Source organism: Struthio camelus, chromosome 10 (genome assembly GCF_040807025.1).
Source record: "Struthio camelus isolate bStrCam1 chromosome 10, bStrCam1.hap1, whole genome shotgun sequence".
Lineage (NCBI taxonomy): Eukaryota > Metazoa > Chordata > Aves > Struthioniformes > Struthionidae > Struthio > Struthio camelus.
In genome coordinates this window covers 30,174,226-30,193,816 of record NC_090951.1, presented here as the reverse complement: position 1 = coordinate 30,193,816, position 19,591 = coordinate 30,174,226, and the positions used below count along the sequence as shown (strand labels likewise).

Below are 19,591 nucleotides of genomic sequence, written 5' to 3'. Positions count from 1 at the left end.
ATGAGCCATCAGCAGTCCTGTGCTGTTCCCCCTCCCCCCCCCTCCCCCCCAATAATCCTGCTGAGCCATATCAGACCGTGAAGGCCAGTGGGAAGGAAGCTTGCAGCAGGGACCGTTCTGGGCAGGAGCACACCAAAACACTTCCCTGTACTGGTACTGGCTTGCAGGCATGAACATGATGGCAGAATACAAGCTGGGACCTAACTGTTAACATGTACGGTGTCAGCATTTTAGGAAGAGCAAACCAAACATCAGCCACAAGCAGGATACGGGCCAGCCGCCTGCACCTAGTTCAGGTGAGCCCCCCCCCCCCCCCAACTGCTCCATAAGGCTGCTCAGGTGTGGTTAGACCAAGCAAGCCCTCAGGTGGCATCCTCACCCCTCCCTGGTGGCAAGTTACACAACCCCAAACAGCAGCAGGAGAACAAGTCATGTTCCCTCTCAGGCAGGTAAGCGGGGAAACTACAGTTGGAGAAGGTGAATAAAACACTCATAAGCCTAAGCCTCCTTTTGTTCCTAAAACTTCACTCTATTGGAGTGAAGTATCAGTAAGGTATGGATTGCTTTTAGCTTTCCTGCTGGCTCCATTAGACGTACCCGAGACAGGTTCACCCATCTCCCCAAACACCAGCATCTGGTGTAATAATGCCACAGAATAACATATAGACGAAGTGCTGTACAAACCTGGAGATAGAGCCTAAACTATGTGCCACTATGCAGAGATCTGCTGGAAATCAGAGATAGGGAGAAGAGATCTGTATCAGACCAAGGAGGACAAGCTGCAAATGATGACAATGCTATTAAAGCCCCAGCTGTGGGAAGTAACCCACAGATTGAAACCTCCAGCATTTCAGCAAGCCACCTAGTAGTATGGTCTCTCTAGGACTAGGATGGGACGTATGCAGCCACTTATTCATTGCAGCTTCCCAGCAGGCAGAGTGAGAAAACTGCAGGCTCCCCTTTCAGATATCCAGAAAATAGAGCCCTACTCTCCCTGTAAGCTCCCAGCCAGGAGCCCTACCAGGGTGAACAGTAGTTAAAGAGATTGAGGCATTTAACACATTTTAAAAAAATGTTACAAATCTTTTTAATAAAATTCATTATAAGTTACAGTTTCCCAAAGAACAGGCTCCAGTGTATAATGGGAGACAGGCTGGGAGGGGCAGGGGAAGTACCAAGAGGAACCTCTTCCCCGCAAGAAAGAAGAAAGAGGGACAGAAAGGTTCTGACAGCCATTTATTGAAAAAGAAATCTCTGAGAGTCCAGTGGATGTAGAAAGACATTAGTCCATGTCCCTCTGCTCTCCACCCTCCCAAAACCTTACCCCCAAAGGCAAACACACATGACAAGTCCTGTTTAAGTCACATATTTTAACAGATTCAGGTAGACCTCAGTTCCCAGCAACAGTCTGAAGATAACTTATGTGGCCCAGGGTTACCAGCAGGGATTTTGAGAAGCTATGAGACAACCTCCTCTCCAAACAGGTCCTTGAGACTATGTCAGGCAGGGTGGAACAGTGTCCTGGCTCATGTTTTTTGAAGCAATCCAAAGGGGCCAGTCCCAGATGCCAGCAGATGAGGTCACGTCCATGCTGCAGGAAAAGGGCACTCCATCCAATAGCAGACTTGCGGGGCAGAAACTGCAGTCCTCAGCACGCTGCAGAGAGACAAAGAGAGCAGGCCCAGATGGCCCCAGCTGCAGAGCCAAGTAACAAGAACCAACAGCACACATGGGTGAAGGAAGAGTGACAGCAGGTTCAGAGCCCTCCTGTCAGGGAAAGTCCAGCACACAGAGACAGAGCAACTAAGAGCTTGACGATGAAATGAAGAGCTGAAATGAAGCCGCTTCCCTACAAGGACTTTGCAGCACCCTCAGCCAGTCAGGTCCTCTCACACAGCACAGGCATCTCCACTCAGGTTTTTAATCCAGCCCATAAGGCACTGGGGTTGGGCAGGTGACCAGCCAGCCAGCCAGGTTCCAGTTCCCTACCATGCTGGGGAAGAAGATGGATACGCAGCTAGACTGGTGAAATCCAGCCAGACCAAGAACAGAGGGAAGTTTGGCCACCTGTATGTTTGCATGTGAGGAGGTGGCAGCTGTCACTCCAAGACAGCCATGAGGAGATGCAGTTCCCGGAAGGCACTACCATGGCGGCCGCTGAGCCCAGACTTGTTCTTGACGATGTTGCTGATGTTTTTCAGCTGCTTGTAGCACAGCTTGCATTTATGGAGCCTGCAAAGACAGACAGCAGAGACAGCATGAATCCTCAGCTGCTTCGGAGATGTTTTTGTTCCTGGGGGTACCCGAGATTCAACTCGGTCAGGAGAGGAAACACAGGCTCAGCCAAAGGCCTGGAAGAGGCTGGAATGCGAGTGTGGCTGTGCAGAAACAACATGCCTTCAACCCACATCCTGATGATGCGGGAGAACGGCATATATGCACGGCTCTTTCACTCTTATTTTCCCCTTTGGCAGGAAAGTCTGGGGAGGAAAGAGGTGTTGTTTCTAGAGAGTCAATTCTCAGAGCGGAGCTACCCTGCTGCGAATGAGAGAGAGCTGGGAATCCCAGGCCTTGCCGACAACCCAAGTGCCTTGCGAGGTAAGGACTGTAGCCACAGGCTGACTTTATTCCTTACACACTCTCACTTCAGCTAGATATGACCTAATACGCAGAGACAGAAGGAAAAGCAATCCTTGACCCTTCCCTCTGAGACCAGGAGGGGAGACACACATGGTATTTGGAAACCAAAGGGAAGGTATGCCCAGTCTGGTATCAAAGCCTCGATGGGAAGGAGCAAAGCTTTCCCAAGGGAAAGGCTGGTTTGAAAGGAAGTAGAGGTGAAGAAGCGCCCCACCTTTCCTCTCTGGTGATGTCCACCCCAACAGAGGGTGGTGCAGCAAGGATGTCTGTGATCAGTGGCAGGAATCGCTGGAGAATGAGTTTCAAAGAGGTACAGCCAGTCTGTACATAACTGAAAAACAAGCAGAGAACCAGGTGCCACTTGATTAACTCCTTTCCTCCCAGCACCTGGCTGTACACACCATACAGCCCTCACACACATCCAGTCACTCAGAATAATGTCCTTAAACAATCCCTCTCCATCACTTGTAACTAGGAAAAGAAAGCAACCACAAGGACCAACGTGGTCTTCGTTCAAGCTGAGACTGAGAAGTTGAGCGTTTTGGAAAGGGCCTGACATATACCATCTCTTCTGGTAAGAAGGAAGAGCAGAAAAAACCCTCTTGAGAGAGAGGCTTCATTTCTTTCCCACTCAGCGATGAGGTTCAAAGCAATCTTCCAAATGATCCCAGGGCTGCTGCAGGACTTCATTCCCCTTGTTCACATCAGCAGTTTCATTTCTATTGGTGTCTGAAGCCCACTTGTTCTATATTAACTTCTCCCACCACTCCTGGCTGGCAAAAGTACCTTCAGTCCAGCATATCTACAGTGAATCTCAACATCCTGCTCTTAATAAGGACTTCTTGCCCACACATATTTTCTGTATCTTTTCCCACAGATACTTTGCAACTCATCTGCTCTTTTCCAGGTGTTATACTATACCTGCTGTGATTTTTCCAGGATTTGCCTTCGTCTACAAAATACCCAGTGGAGTTCTCTTATGAACGTTCACACAGTTCCTTGTCCCCTAGCCCACTGCGTGTTCTGGTGGCCTCACCTTTCATATTTACTTTGGAGTAGTTTTTCTATCTGTGGTAGGACTATAGTGCACAGATCCAACTTCCAGAGAGACCTGGAAAGAAAAGGATACATTCTAAGACTGGACACTGAGGCCTTACAAGGCTCATTCAACACAAATAATGCTTTCTGACAAAAAATCCCAGCCAGCTGCACTCTGGTTTACTGAGTAAGTTCACTGACTCCCCCTTGTGACAGAAAACGGCAGGTTCTCTCGTTTTTTTACCGACTCCTCGAAGAATCATTTGATGAAGCTCTGAAACTTTTGATTTTCCTTGTGAGACATCATTTGCCTATAGGAAAGACCCTGTACAACTACCAGCACTACAGACTTGAAGATTTGACTAAAAGCATATGCATTTCATGTCTTGAAACATGCAAGTATATGCATGTCTTGGCCCACTGGATGAGAGGCAGGTACGATGCAGTACTCCTGACACCCAGCTAGATAGTTCTTGTGTACCCCAACCACTAGCTCCCCAAGACTTACGCTTTCTGGTTGACAATATTCAAGAGGTCCACAACAACAGAGAGATCGTTGATTGCCACAGCAGAGTCCACAGAGGTCTGAGAGAGAAAGGGAACTAGAATAAATTTATTGCAAAGTTTGAACTGGCTAGACTAATGCAATTAGCAAGCACTGCTTTCCAAAGTCAAAGTAGAGGAAACGTGGAAAGTTTGTTAGAGAAGAGAAGACAATTCTCGCATAAGAAACTTCTCTCCCCATTTCTTTGGGGCTATACAACCACAATTTGGACACAGCAGCACTCTGTGGCATGCTGCTGGGGAGAGAAGCTGTGAAAACCCACATTTTGCACAAGAGAAAATCAGTTCCAGCCCAGCCAAGAAAGCTGCTCAGCTGCTCCCCTACTGATCCTCAAATATCTCCACATCCTTGCCTTAATGTCACCAGTGCTCCATACAGCCCGCACAGTGTCCAGGTTCTTGTGGCGGCTAGTGAGCACCACACACATGGTCTCATGGCCTTTCCTGATCTGGGACATGGCTTCCTCATCCACGAGCTCAGTCTGACTTTGGTTTTTCACAGCCTGCAAATACAGACACCAATGGAGAAGCAATAACACAGCAGGATGGTGCAGAAAGGGTAGGAGCTTTCTCAAGACCTAGGTGAGAGCTGATTTTGGCCTGGAGATACTGACCCCTAAGCAGACTGTTTTAAGAACGCTTTGATATGGAAACGCTCAATTTGTTCCGATTTCAGCTACTCACTTCTGTGTTTTCTACTAGGTTAATCACAAACAGAAGTTTGAAGCCTTGGAAAAACTTTCAAAATTAAGAAAGGAAAAAAGTGAAGACAAATTAAGTTTTCAAAGCCAATACATTTTGATGAAAAGTTTCCATGCAAGCCCTATTTTTCAACGCAAAATGTTCTTCTGAAATCAGAAGCATATATTAAAAAACATCTATCTTGCACAATTTTTCAGATGCTAAGTTTGATTCCTGCCTAGGCCAAGCTGGAACCTCTACTTCATCAGTTCACGTTTTGAGTTTGGGATCATGAGGGTGCTCTGGTCTTTCTCTTGTATTGGAACAGGGCACATCCTCCTGAGTGAGGCAAAGAAGCGCCTGAGATGCAAGAGGCAAAGATTCTTGTGAAATAATTGTATATGTGTAATGGCAGACATCAATTTTCTAAATGAATCACTGTCTAGCACATGGAATGGAATGGATCAGCGTCCTTGTTCTCTGCTTTAACCATATGTTCTCAGTGAGCATGGACCAATACCGTTGTGTTTGCATCAGCCTAATGCCAAGCACAATGGGGGCCCAGTCCAGCGATCCTGAGCTACTAATTCAACAGGAACTGCAAGTCAAGGCAGTTGGGAGGCAGGAGAGTAGGCTGGAAGGGAAAGAACGAAGTGAGCAGAGGGAGAACAGAATATAACGTGTTCTTTGGCTGCTGCATTCAATAACGAGGACCGCAGGCTGCAGAAAATACCTGAAAAGACCCTCCTATACCTCTGAGGACCCCCTTTCCGATGACACCTAACACAGAACCAATCTGGACATTTTTGTGCAGAGAAACTTACTGGTAAAAAGTCAGAGGCCTTCAGGCCAATGGGCTCGTTCCTTGCTGCAGGAATCACTGATGACTCTGTTCTGGTCACAGGAGTTGAGGAGGCAACCGGAGGCCTCTGAACTGGGTCAGACTGCAGAAGAAAGTTGAATGAGAGCTACAGCAACAACAATCTGGCCCTAGTCAGACGCCCTCTTTCCTGACCCACTTCCCTCTCAAAGCAGCCTCCTAACGCAAAAACAGTCTCTGATTTGCTAGCATGGCTTAAGAGGCAATAAAATATCTCTCAGGTATACAGCGAGAATTAATTAAGGTTTGAGAAGAATATGGGGATGCTCCAGCAAAAATGCTGAGTGCTGTCATTGATACTAGCATCTAAAATTAAGGCAATGGGCTATGGCCAGCTCAAAGGCAAAGAGGGAATTCTAAAGGTGTTAGTATAACGTATCCTGTCATGTAGGCTGACTGAGATTTTGGCTATTAAGTAGTCTCAGTTTGAGCATCCTCAGAAATCTGTCACTTGTGTCTCCTCAGAGCGCCCCAATTTTGAGATGGAAGGAGAAACCAGACTGAAACGATGAGAAACGAACAAAAGCAGTAGAATCAACATCTGCTGGAGGCCCGGCCTTCAAGCCTACCGCTCCAGTGAGACACATGGCCTACCACAGATCAGAGCTGCACCTTTACTGCTCTTCAATAAAGGAATCGGCTTGATAAGAAACAGTAAAGTCTCAGGCACTCATATATCTTTCATATGGTGGGGGTGTGAAGAGTTATTAACAGGTTATACAGTACGTACATGTTCCTGCTTTGGCAATGGGGTCTGGACATCCACAGCTTGGCTGGGCTTCACTGCTTCCTTTACAGTTACAGGCTCTACCAAGACGGAAAGAAGTGGAAAAGCAGAAACTGATTGTTCCTTTTGGGAGAAGCTTACAGCAAACAGGTCTGTATAGCTAGACTAGAGGTAGTCATTTCTGCAGAGATGCAACTTTCCACATCTAAGGGCTCTTAACCTCATTCACTCCAAGGGGTCATTTTTATACTCACCATCCTCAGGAGGGGCTGGAAAGGGCTCATTGTTTCGTGGAGGAGTTCGAGCTACAGAAAAAGAGGGGGAGGGGGGGAAAAAACTGATGGAGCATCCAAGGCTACAGATTAGTGATAGGTCAGCCTTGGAGCTGGGAGAACTCCAACAATGCCACAGATTAGGCAATCGGTGATACAGCAAGCAGAGTTATCTACTCCGGAACTTAGTGTTATTGTTGAGTTTAGTCGAAGGTTTTTAGCCATCATGACTGGGAGGGGCAAAATTAACCCACACATTTCATTGCTGAAGGGAGATGAACTGTAAGAAAAAGCACTGTCATGACAAATTATATTAGAAAAACTTCACATCCAACTAAATTCTAACATACGTAAATCAAAACAATGACTATTAATCATTTGGATAGTATATCTCATTTTTCACATTTACAGAAAAATGAGAGGAGGGTCTTGTGCCTCCTAAACAACAACTGCTTGAACAAAATTTTCTCTCTTCTTCTTTAATGGAGGCTGCTGGAAATTCCTGATTTTGTATACACCAGAATCCCAAGCAAAGAGATCCTGTAACACAATGGACCTTCCTAATCAGGACAGGAAAGCTGCATGCACACACTGGCGAGACCTCAACCAGACATCACTGCACCCTAGTTAAGGTGCAACCTTCTAGTAGGTCACCAACATGAGCCATGGTTTAGAGCACAGAATATTAAATAAAGGTTTTTTAACTATGACAGTAAGCCAAAGTTCACTTCTGCATCAGTTTAGTGCCTACAGCTCTGATCTAACCACCATTCAAAAGCACAACAAACTCTGGTACTAACAGATGGAGTTCTTGGGCTGGAAGATCTCTTTGTAGTCCTCTGGGTTCTGGATCTCAGCTTTTGATTCCTTCTCATCCCGGTCATCTTCACTGCTGGGACTGCGTCTCTCACTCTCTGAGTTGTGCTTCACCCTGCTGTGAAAAAAAAAAGAGATGTTGGCAGGACCAGTCACAGAGACCCTGTTAGAGTAAGAGCGCTAAGCTCCTGGTACGTTCTCTCAAAACCTTGGAATTATGACAAACCAGCAGATTCCCTTACCTTTGTGGCTTGCTGCAGCTAGCTGATGGCCTGTCGTAGATGCGGCGAAGGGAAGACCCTGCGGGGGTTGGCTGAACAAGAGGCTTGTCATCCCTGATCAACCCATGAAGAATGGAACCTGATTTTGTGACTCTGCTGAGATCCACAACAAAAGAGGAGACTGTGCTTTGCGCAAAGGAAACTCCTATCTGGAAAAGGAAAGGAAAAGATCAAGGTAATTCACCGAAAAGTGTGTGTGTGTGTGGGGGGGGGGGGGTGCCAGCCTTAGTCACGGGAGTAACCCTGAGCAGCAGTGTTTGAGAATTTCTCAGTTCAGTGCTTTGGCTTTTTCAATTTGAAACTGCCCATGTTTTATGAAAGACTATGAATTTTGATGAAGCTTTGGCCAAGTATGGTTTCTAATTCCTGGTCAAACCAAGCCCTGGTTCCTCCCTCCAGAAGTCAAAGAGAAGTGAAATGGAGCATGAGGCAGCTGAACGCAAAAGCACAAAAGCTTTGTCTAAGTGCCAGCCACACTGCCTGGTCACTTACAGTCTGACACAAGGCTTAAAGTTCAGAAGGCCTGCAAGCACATAGCAGGATTTTATCTTGTGTTTTGCAGCTGCCTCTCCCCATTCCTCATAAACAGTAGCTTACCAGCTGGTTGTTGCAGATAGATAAGTCAGCTACTTTTCCCCAGTTCACCAAGACCACATCAAAACAGCGTTCTGGCTCCCAGCCGTACACACGCAGTGAATCCTGGAAGCCACTATACAAGCAGCAGCCATCAGGGTTGAAAAGAACACACCTGGGAGAAGGCAGGAGATGAAGATTTAGACACACCTTTCCAAACTTACTCACTGCCACAAACACCCCAGGGCTGTATCCCTGATTTCACTGAACACCTCTGACCAGGTTTTTAAACACTGAGTCTACAGATCCCGCGAACTCGTGCAACATCTCCAGCAGCCCATACTTTTCCACAACAAAGTCTCCTTCATGAAACCCTCCTTTCACCCTCCCTTTAGTCTCTGTGGTAGAAATTTAATATACCTGACTGGAGTGGCCTCCTCTTCAATACAGCTCACAACTTGAAACTTCTCCAAGTCCCAGAATCGGACAGTCCTGTAATACAACAGAAGAAAAATCATTGCTCATCTCTCTGGAATCTGCTGTAGGATTTAGTATTAAATAATACACTAAGAGCTAGAATGACTTTCAGTGTTGTGCATATATGACGAACCTACAGAGAAAGCTAGTCTAGCTAAGATCTGTGGATCCAGCCACAAATGCACAGAGGCTCTAAACATGTATAGGTTCTTAGAACTGACCAGAGCTAAGGACTGCCTGCTAGTATAGCAAAGCTGATCAGATAAAAAGTCAGCTGGATCAGTGCGCCTCTCAAGCCTATTGCATATGGCAGAAAGTGCCATCAGTTTTGGATGAGAAGGTAGAATCTCCATACCCTGCACATCACAGATGTGACATGTTGTTTGCTAAATCACAGTCTCTTGCAATGACAGGATTGTCACACAACTCAAACCCATGTACTGTGTTCTCAAAAGGAACATCAGGGCATCAGGAAAGGGAGCTGACATATACAATTCCCTGCTTTCTCTTTCCTCTCCTGTACCTGTCAGAGCTGCCAGAAGCCAAAAGGTATTCATTGGGATGGAATTCAACAACGTTTACTGGGCCAGTATGTCCTGTAAATTCAAACATTATCTTCCCAGCAGCCAGATCCCATAGCTAGAAGAAGGAAAGAACAGAGAGACTCTTGAAAAGATTTAATGTTAGAGAATCATACTATGCGTTTCCTTCTACTGGCAATTCTAATCCTTCTCCCCCTCCAAGAACATACTTAAGTTTGTCAGGGAAAGCAATGATCAGAGAAGGACTACCGTCCCAGTCATTAAAGACTGCATTTTTCCCCCATTATTTGGTCATTCTCTTTTACATTTTCTATTTAGTTTTACTTGCTAATTTGTCCCCAAAAAGTTTCTATTTTATATTTAGAGACTGGGATAAAATAGAGCAGTTCCACTTATTCCAGCAAATTAAATCTTAAAAGCAAACCAACAAAAACACTAAAGCTCTGAATCCTTTAACAGTTAATTTTTCCTGCGAGCAATGTGTAATATAGCACATCTCTAACTGAATTACCAGAGCAGAGCCAGAAAATAATACGGTGAAGCAATGTGCTGCGGTCAACTCATCCTGTAACACTTACTAAGACAACAGAGACCAATGTTCAGGTATCACAATTCTACCCATCACTGAAACTTGAACTTTCATGTGTATAGTGCCAAGACATCTGTTGGATAAGTACATTTCATCAGATGCAACTCATGTCTGCATGTTTGGGGCCACTGGACAAGATCCCCATAAACAGACTTCCCCTGCAAGGCTACAGGGCTCACACTGCTGCCCAATGAACAAAAGGGGGCTATGAGAGAGCTGGTAAAAAGACAGTCCCCGCAGTCCTATGTACCATGAGCCTACAAAGAGGATGTCATAGTAATAGTTAACAGATAAATTACCTTTACAGTGTGATCATCAGCAGCAGAGGCTAACCATTTCCCATCAGGACTAAATCGGAGACACCGAACAGCTTGTGTGTGACCCTGAAACGAGAAACATAAGTAGCATTGTGGGTTTTTTTCCTTTAGAGGAAATTCTGGCTTCTACCTTTCTATTGTATATAATATAATAAAAATAAAATCAAGTAACTGCATCAGAGACTCCACAGCTCTTAAGAACACTTAAAAATTACTCTCAAAAGCTATCCATGTTAAACGGGCATAAACTCTACCATCTAGACATTTTTTGCATCAGTGTAAGAGCGGTAAATAGAAATCTGGCTTAATACAAATCTCTAAGTTACACAAACTTCTGAGAGGTCAGACGGGACTGCTGTGCCATTACGTTGGTTTCTAGGTGAATTTAATGTACAGCGAGTTCTTTGCCCAAGAATAGAATCGCCTCAGTGCAGTGGAGGCTTGCCTGGTAATAAACACAGTATAAAGAAACACTTACTCATGGATGCTCTCCACCCCCCGCTGAAGTCAACCACTCCACAGTGACTCTTACAATAACCATTTCCTGTCCCCATACAGTTCAAAGAGGCATACAGAGGTTTATAAGACCACTTCATAAATGAGGCAGATGTTATTTTTATATCAGGAAGCTAAGAAGTTAATCAGATAATCGCTTAAAGGCTTGCACACTTGTCCTAGACAGGAACTTTCCTCCCCTCTTCTCCCAAAAGCTAGAGAGGCATTTTACCTTGTATCTGAAGACACAGCCTTTTCTTCTTACATCCCAGAGCTACAGGGAAGAAAAGGAAACAAACCACAGGCTTAGAATGACATATGGGGGACGGCCCCAAGAGTCACATTGGAACAAGAGCTATTCCTGTCACAGAGCTGATAAACGCTGTAGAATGAAACTCCTGAAGGGGCAACTAAACCTATGTCTGCTCTTGGTATACCTCCTGACCTAACTTTGAAAGTGAGAACCACTTCTGTAAGGTATTTCAAACTACGGAAGCTCAGCTCCTAGAGTCAAATACCAGCCTGATGAAAGCCGATGCAATCCATACAAATCAGTGCATCTACACTTGCTAACACCAGGTCTCATCCGGCACCAAACTCCAAGAGCTTTGTGGAATGAGCTGCATTCCATAAGAGATGAATCACAAATGAATCATTGAGTTACACTTGTAAAAATACATGCAAGAATTTCACAAGCATTCACAAATACACCTGCCCACATGCATGCAAATGATGATATACAACATCCGCCAACAGCTTGGCACAAAACATATTCTGTCCCTCTTCACAACAAAGATGCTGCAAGTAAAGAGGGCAATCCCTAGGAGAAGCTGGGCTTTACCTTAATGTTTGTGTCCAGAGAACCAGATGCCACAAAGCTTCCAAAAGGATGGAAATCGAGGCTGCAGATATTCGCTTTGTGACCCAGTAACGTACGAAGAACTGGGAAAAAGAGAAGTGGAGCAGAGAGAAAGAATGGGGAGCAAATATGTAGCAGTTTGTTTCCCCACACAGCATGCAGTTTAGCCATACTATCTTCACCATTAAATAGATGCTAATACAATATACATTAGACATGCCTGATGTAGTTTATTCATCTGTGTGCATTAGTCCATGGAAACATTTCCAAGTTTACCCTTGCAATGCAAAGAAACGGCAATAGAGGGCCTGTGGTCAGTGATCCTAATGAAATTCCTGTCCTTGGGTATGGAATCTATGAATAAAACTCAAAGGTCTCTGCTCTGAAAATAAAACTAAAAAGTCACACTTTGAGGCAGCTGTCAGGCAGCTGTTTATCCTTCCGCTTGTTGCAAAGAGTGCAAAGTGAAGGGAAAAAAACACTTTCTAGCAAAAAAGTGAAAGGGACACTTGACTATCTGCGTCGTTTGCCTTTCAGATATTACACAGACTCTTTCCTAGGTCGCTGTGCCACAGCGTGGACACATGCCTGGTTTCCACCACTTATGTTCCAACATTTACACTGGATTCCTCCAACTGCCCCTTGCAAGAAGCGTCCCAAAGATCGTGCAGGGAAGGGATGCTCAGGAAGCAGGAGGCAAAGAAAATGATCACAGTTCTTCCGCCAGTCATCCACCAAGTAACACCTCCTGCAATTCTGGAATCCAGTACAGACCAGTAGAACAGGTACATCATATCTCTGAAAGCAGAGATGAATGTAGAGCTCAACTTCGAGGAAGAAAAATTGCTCACATAATGACAGAAGCAATCTCTCTCCATCATCAGTCATCTGGGACAGTCTCATTATTCCCATGGCAGAAATTAGCTCTTGAGCCAGACCAGGAGCAGTCATTTGTACTAGACCTATGAGCCAGTGTCTGTAATAAATTCAGCAAGATCAGTTACTTTCCACTGGTTGAGCCAAGCTATTTTATAACCGAACTGATTCTAAACACCTGAATGAAAAAGTGCTCTTTATTATTTATGCCATCTGCTTTTTGCTTTCTTAGCTCAGCCAATGAAAGTCTGGTTTTTTTACATGTTCTGACGAGGAGCAAGTAGCAAACTATAAGAAACATTCATTCATTCATTTTATAGTATTTCTGCTGGAATGCACTCAGAAAGTTACTGCTTTAGCATTTGAGAAAAATGCAATAAACAAAATATGATTCAACAGTATTCCTTTAAAGGATCAGAGTTCAATGAGTATACAGCTTTTATGATTTATTATAAATTAGGCCCTTGTCTATTTATGTGGCCAAGCATAAACAGAGGACGAGAAAATCACTTGAGGAAAAAAGAAAATTAAAATGGAACCTAAAAATTAGAACAAGAGAGCAGCAGGCAGGGGGATTCCTGGGCTTCTGCAGAAATTAAAATACTTAAAACTTGGAAACTGATTTTAGATTTACAGTATCCTTTTAATTAAGGTCCAAAATTTTAAGCTGAGAATCTGAATACAATTTCTACGTGGCTAGTTACCCTACAGATGCATACAAACTCATCTGGAATACAGATTTCAGCATGCTCAGGTCAAAATCCTAGAAGCTAGTTCCTTAGATCAATCTCCAGAACATACGTATGTACTTCTGCTCAAGTGTGCATACACAGCTCTACAGTCTCAGCTGGAACTGCACAAAAGCCCTCTAACAGAATCGGAAATTAAGACGAAAGCAACGTCCTGCTCCTTCTTAGCTGGGAACCTTCCAGGTCAGCAAAGATATTAAGCATAAGAATATTCCAAAAAGCATGCATAAACAGAAGCCAAAACACATGGAAACATACTTTTGGCAGCTTCCAGGTCCCAAACTCGAATGGACCCTGACTGGGACCCTGCAACAATAAGTTCCTCGTTTGTATTGATCTGTAGGCTCTCAATGGGTGTTGTATGGCCTGTCAAGCTCTGCAAGAAAAAAACAAGAGTCATGATCAATGGCTAATGACAGAGTCCTGTGTAAAGTTTATGGCCATAATTGCATGGTTGACACTCGATTGGTAACTAAAGTATTTAGCCATGATTTGGGAAAATCTGGCTGTGGTGCTGGTCCTTCTGCTCCACCAGCTATCAGGGTGGTAGGGCATCCTAAAGACCATCCCCGTATAGAGCACTGTGCACACATCCTCCAAGTTCTCCCCACTTTCTGGCACGCTATTCTTTAGCTAATTTTTGAAGGATGCATCAACAGAGACATGGCTAGTTAAACTTTAGGTGTGGATGCCCGCATAAGGTTGACACATGCTCACATTACAAAAATTACGCTGTGCAAGCACAATGACACCACACTCGTTCTAAATGGGTCACATAAGTGTCACGAACTGGTTACAAAATCAAAGCAAGAGCAAAACCAGGGCTACTTCGAAACCTTCACATAAGCAAAAAACCATACGCTGCTGCCAGTGCTGGGCGTCGCAGTGACAACGTTGTGCCATTGCTAAAGTATTAACTTGAGGCAAAAGTAATAATTCACATGTATGCAGTTCCTTTCATCCTTGAGCATCTAAAAGTTTACAAATTATAAATGTATTTTGAAAAGGTCAGATTTTAATTAAAACACAAGAATATTAGGAATAGCTCTAGAAAACTAATCAACATACATACTGCTATTGTAGACCTTTTAGTTGTCAATTAAGCAATATTATATTCTAGTCTTTATCCTCAAACAGGTATTTTAAACAGTTAAGCCAGCTCTGTGCTTCCCCCACATTTACAGAGGCTGGGAACTCCAGCTCAAAGCCACCTGTCCTGATGGATTTCATCTGCAATTGCAATACTCCAAGCAGTAACAGTCATAACCTTAGTGAGAAACAAAGCTCAAACTTAAACCAGAAGTTACTAGGCTACCTGAAAAGTTCCTTTTCTCCCTCTTCCCCACACATAAATATCTGAAATCCTAACAATGTAAATATGAAAGATGAATTTCAGAGAACAAAAAACAAAACACAACCCCAAAACTCCAGATTCTCGACACATAGCAACAGCACAAGATCTCAGTAGCTCCAGTCAATCCTTGCCCTTTAGAAATACAAGCTCCTAACACCTAGGGCTCCCAGAAAAGCACGGGAGAGCTATAGTTCTCTGCTCCCACAGAAGGGATAGGGAGTTATTCGGTCTTTCCCCCTGTCAAACTGCTGTCGTGTCACTGGAAATGGCCTGAAAAACACAGCGTAAACTTACTATGAAAAAATTGCAGTCCCACCAAGGGTGAGAAACCCCTTTTGCATCTATTTCAACCTCTTTATCTTGATCTCAGTAAACAAATGGTAAAATAAAGTAGAAACTCTCTTCTTCTAGCTTTTTTGATCCTACTTTCCCTACTTTTTCCTCAGAAGGTTCACACTGGTTAGAGAAATACTTTTCATAACGCAGCATTAATTATATTGTTAACAAAACAAGCGACAAGGGACACTTGCTAAAGATGCTTTTCCACAACATCCAATCAAAGGCGGAGGATGCATGACAAACAATTGTTAAATATACTTACAGTGTGTGTTAGTGGTAACTACTGTGGTAATTGGACTCTTTCTAACATGCTGTACCCAGTATTACTCTTCCTCAGCCCACAGTCAAGTCAGCAAACTATTCTGACAAGCACTGCGCTGACAGAAAGTGACTGTGGAACAGGTGGGAACATATCCTGCTTGAGATGTTTCCCTCTGTGAGGGCAAAGTCCAGGGCACAAAACTAGCCCCTGTAGCTTACGCTATAAAACTAGCTGACCTTGTACAAAACTCTGCATTTAATTATCTGTAACCTAGTAACAGAACGCTCAATATTTATGAGTGAGCAAATACTGGCCTACCTGAAGCAACAAGCATCCTGGATTGTCTCTGGAGCAGTGCTGCTCACCAATTACTTACTTGAATTCTGTCCCTATCTCAGGCTAGAATCAGATCATCCCACTTTCTGTTGGTAAACTCTATTCAACCGTTGCACAAGCTACAACCCAAACATCTTTTTCCTCCTTTCCCACCCTCCACATCTCAGAATTAGTATTCCCATCTCCCAAAAGTTGAAAACAGACCAGTCCTTACCATGATGCAGTTGGGCTTGTTAACTGACCATATGTTGACCCGACAGTCATCTCCTCCAGTTGCCAGCAGCCGGCCTGAACTTTTCCCCAGGACTAGTGAGGACACATTGCTGCTGTGAGCTGTGATCTCTTCTGCACAAAACAAAGCAAGCAAACAGTCATTACAGACTGATATAAACATCTTCCATCCCATCCCTCCCAGAGGGCTAAGAACTTTCTCTTTCCAGAAAAACTTCCCAGTTCCCATTGGACAAGCTGCAGCAACCCAGAGTTCAGATAAGAAGTCATACTATTATCTTGCTTGAAACAGTCCTCCTTGGCTCTGTCTGCTGTATTCAAGACACTGCTGACCGCTCTTTGCGACTCCAGCATGCACGTCACTTACAACAGCATCTTCTCTCACTAGTAGCAACTCAGTAGCTCTTTAAGAAGATTTGCTCGACTGTAGCAACCTGCTTACAGAAGCTGCTTTACCTTCTATACTTGGGTGGGTTTCAGTAAGCTGAGCTGTTTCAGAAGTTGGAATGATATGAAGCAGCCACAACCATCTAGAGAAAGGCCCTCCAACACTGTTCTAGTAAGCAGCAGAAGACTGTCTAACCTGAGAGGAACTGGGAGATTAACAGCAGTACAGTTTGTTGCCTAACAGAGAAAAAAAGTCAGACTCAGCATCGGGGATAGGTGGAGCTCCCTTCTCTGAGCTTTGGCAGAGGCTTTGCTACATTCCCACTATGTTACCCAGGTGAAATTTAACAATGCAGACAGTGTGAAACAGCAGCAAAGGAAGGATGAATACATATTTTAAAGGGCAGAAAAGAACAAATGCAAATAATTTTAAAAGACTTAAAAAGCTGGAGGCTGAAGGAAAGGCTTGATATTGTGAGGGCTTCACAATGACAGAACTTGAGGGAAGTCTTACTATAAAGAAACAAATTTGGGGGTAAGGAGAAGCCAAACAAGGGCATCTTTGCAGAGATATCTGTTTTCATAAGGAATTGTAAAATCCACCCCAATTTTTGGCAGGAACTTTTGTCAAACGTATTTACCAATTTCTTCCTCTTACAGTTCTCTTCTGTGAAAGTCCACCAGATGTGCATGCATAATACTTACAAAATTTGTTCGCAAAAAGGCTAGGTAGTAATCAATTCAGCTTTTGTTCAGATTGTTTTAGTGGGAGGAACAATCTGATGATTTTAACATGAGACACTAATCCAAAGGGACATTAGGACTGCAGCAATAATAATTATAGGTATTTTGATCTGAGGCTGTCAAGAGTGCTTTTTTGAAAGCAAGACTGCGCAACTTTCACTTCAGCTGGACCAACATCTTTCAAATTATAAAGGCAGCTGGACTGTAAATTAAATGAGAAGGGCAAATCTGAAAATGTACTTGCACTGTGTTGAAAGACTAATCTTCTGTATGACAATGCAACAGGAAAATATGTAAGCATAGATGAAATTGAAGGTAACAATCAATACAATTAGTATTAAGGGACCAGCTGACTATTTAAAATTGAAAGTATATACGCTGAGCACTGCTGTTAAAATGAGTGTGTCAGCAGTTCCACCTTTTCCTTCTCTTGATTTTGTTCTTAATAATATATTAGAAGTTTAAGAGTCATTGCTGAAGCACTAAACCCTGTGTTTATAAAAGCCAGCTTATAACCTCATGCCAGCCTGGGCCAGGCAGCACCACCCTCTCCCCCAGGGAAGTGTCAATTTACTTAAACCCACAAACCTTTTTCATGAAGCATCATCACTGGCTATCACTCACCAGCCCAGTGATAGGAAACTCCTAATCAACATCATTAAAACATTTTCTAACACTCAGAATGCTGCTTACTCTGAAAAGGACAGTAAAACAAGATCAAGAGCTTCTGTCCACTTAAACAGAATGGCGATTTGAGACCAAATTCCAACTTTTCCTGTAACTTGGGAGCTTCAGGAACGGAAAAACATCACAAACTGGTTTTCTGCTCAAAAACACATGAAATGATCAATACTGGCTATACTGCAAGGGTTCGCTACTATACATAATTAGTTATCATATATTAACAAAGTCAATCACCTCAGGCCCATTAATGTATTGCCAGTCAATGTTACTATATTTCTGCTAGGCCTCAAATCACTGGCCTAAAACGCACATTTCTGAGCAACCATTTACTTCCCGTTGCTCCTAACAACTCCTTCGCAGCTCCTATAAAATTACCAGTCAGTGACCAGAAAAGCAATCAGAAACTGACAATTAGTTACTGTTTACTGCTCTTTCTAAGGAAAAATAATGAAAGTAAAAGCAGTAGATTCGTACTGTCTCTTATAAAGCAATTTCAAGAGACTGAGACATTCAGGTCCTGCAAAGATCACCCTATCCCTCCTGCAGCAAAGAATTTGGTATACCTTCTGTAACAAATGAAGAGCAACCCCAAACCAGCTAACACAATACCTAGAGAACTCTCCACAGCAAGCTGGGCTCTATATGGTTTTCAATCGGTTCCTTGGCTGTTATTGTACTGCAGTAGAGTCACATGGGTTTTGCTTACTAGAAATTTAGGAGAGCATTTCAAAAACTAATCAGAAAAAATACAGACCATTCATTACCCTTTGAAAATAGTAATGACAAGGTCCTATACTTCTCCACTATGTTGCTTCAGTCCTTTTCAAAAACACTTTTTGAAACACTCCTCAACTTAGAAAGGGAGATATGGCTTTCATACTCAAGGAAGAAAGTAGCTCATTCATATCACAAATAGTCTCTCTCTTCCCCCTTGTCAGTTGAGAAAACTCCTCTGTTCTACTTCATAAAGGACAGGAGAGAAGCCTGAGACACTCACGCAGCTTCCATGCTGTCTTAGTGGTGACAGACACTGCCATCTCTTAGTGTGATGCTTTTCTGACAGCCACAGGAGAAGTGCCTTCTTCCTCCCAGCAAAGCTCCACTATCTAGATTTGTGTGGGGCTCAACCCCCCAGCCTCAGCTGCCGCCTTTTGATCTGCTTAGACGCATCCAGCCTGATGAGCCTCCTCTTTCAAAAGACGTATCCTAGCGCATCCAGAACAACTGCCTTTCTCCTGTCACCGACCAGATCTTCAGTTTGGACTTAATCTTCATCTGGATCAACATGACACGGGCCTGAAGTGGAAAAAAGACTCATCAGGGTTACAGTACCATCCCCTCCCCTGCAGTGCTCTTCCGCTGAGCGGGAAGGTCAGCGCCAAGCCAGCGGCAAGCACAGTGACAGGGGAGCCACCCTGCCGCCAGCCTCAAGCCCGGCGGCAGAGCAGGATGACGGCGAAGCTAACGCGGTCTGGCCCTGCCACGGTAACGACCATGACAGTAATTACAGCGGGTCCACGGGGCGCCCCTGCGGAGGCTTCCTGGGGGTCGGGGCAGGGAAGGGAGGGAGGCCAGTGCTTCTCAGGCCGCCTCGGCCGCACCGGGGCCGCTCTGCCCGCCGTTTACACCGGCCTACGACGAGCGGGCGGCGGCCGGTGTTCGTTTGAGCGGCGGCCGCGGCGGCCGGCGGGGCCCAGCCGCCCCCGCGCCGCTGCGCGCCCGCGGCCCGGCGCCGCCCGCCCGAAGCTGGGCCCCCCGCAGCGCCCCCGCCCGCCGGGAGCCGCCCCCGCCCGGCTCTACCTGCGGCGCCGGCGGCGGCGGCGGCTCCCCCGCGCGGGCCCCGCTGCTCCCGCCGCCGCCCGCGCCCATCCCCCCGCG

The 19,591-nt window shown here is 44.7% G+C and overlaps 1 protein-coding gene across 7 annotated transcripts; it reads right to left on the bottom strand.

Moving 5' to 3' along the window:
- Positions 1–1,223: 1,223 nt before the first annotated feature.
- On the bottom strand, positions 1,224–19,591 carry KATNB1 (katanin regulatory subunit B1). Of its 7 annotated transcripts, none has more exons than XM_068955428.1 (21): positions 19,514–19,591; positions 18,711–19,009; positions 15,882–16,012; positions 13,635–13,752; positions 11,734–11,834; positions 11,125–11,166; positions 10,380–10,463; positions 9,473–9,588; positions 8,893–8,964; positions 8,497–8,647; positions 7,861–8,048; positions 7,603–7,736; positions 6,785–6,835; positions 6,534–6,610; positions 5,748–5,867; positions 4,596–4,745; positions 4,187–4,263; positions 3,677–3,751; positions 2,855–2,971; positions 2,068–2,232; positions 1,224–1,656 (listed from the first exon to the last, which is right to left on the bottom strand). In XM_068955428.1, exons 2-20 carry the CDS (start codon positions 18,748–18,750, stop codon positions 2,100–2,102), a joined length of 1,977 nt encoding a protein of 658 aa, XP_068811529.1. In that variant the 5' UTR covers positions 18,751–19,009; positions 19,514–19,591; the 3' UTR covers positions 1,224–1,656; positions 2,068–2,099. The 7 variants fall into 7 exon arrangements, with proteins under 7 accessions (XP_068811529.1, XP_068811533.1, XP_068811530.1 ...); XM_068955432.1 differs by lacking the exon at positions 19,514–19,591 and adding exons at positions 12,340–12,549; positions 19,222–19,428 and having other exon boundaries at positions 1,224–2,232; XM_068955429.1 differs by lacking the exon at positions 19,514–19,591 and adding an exon at positions 19,222–19,418.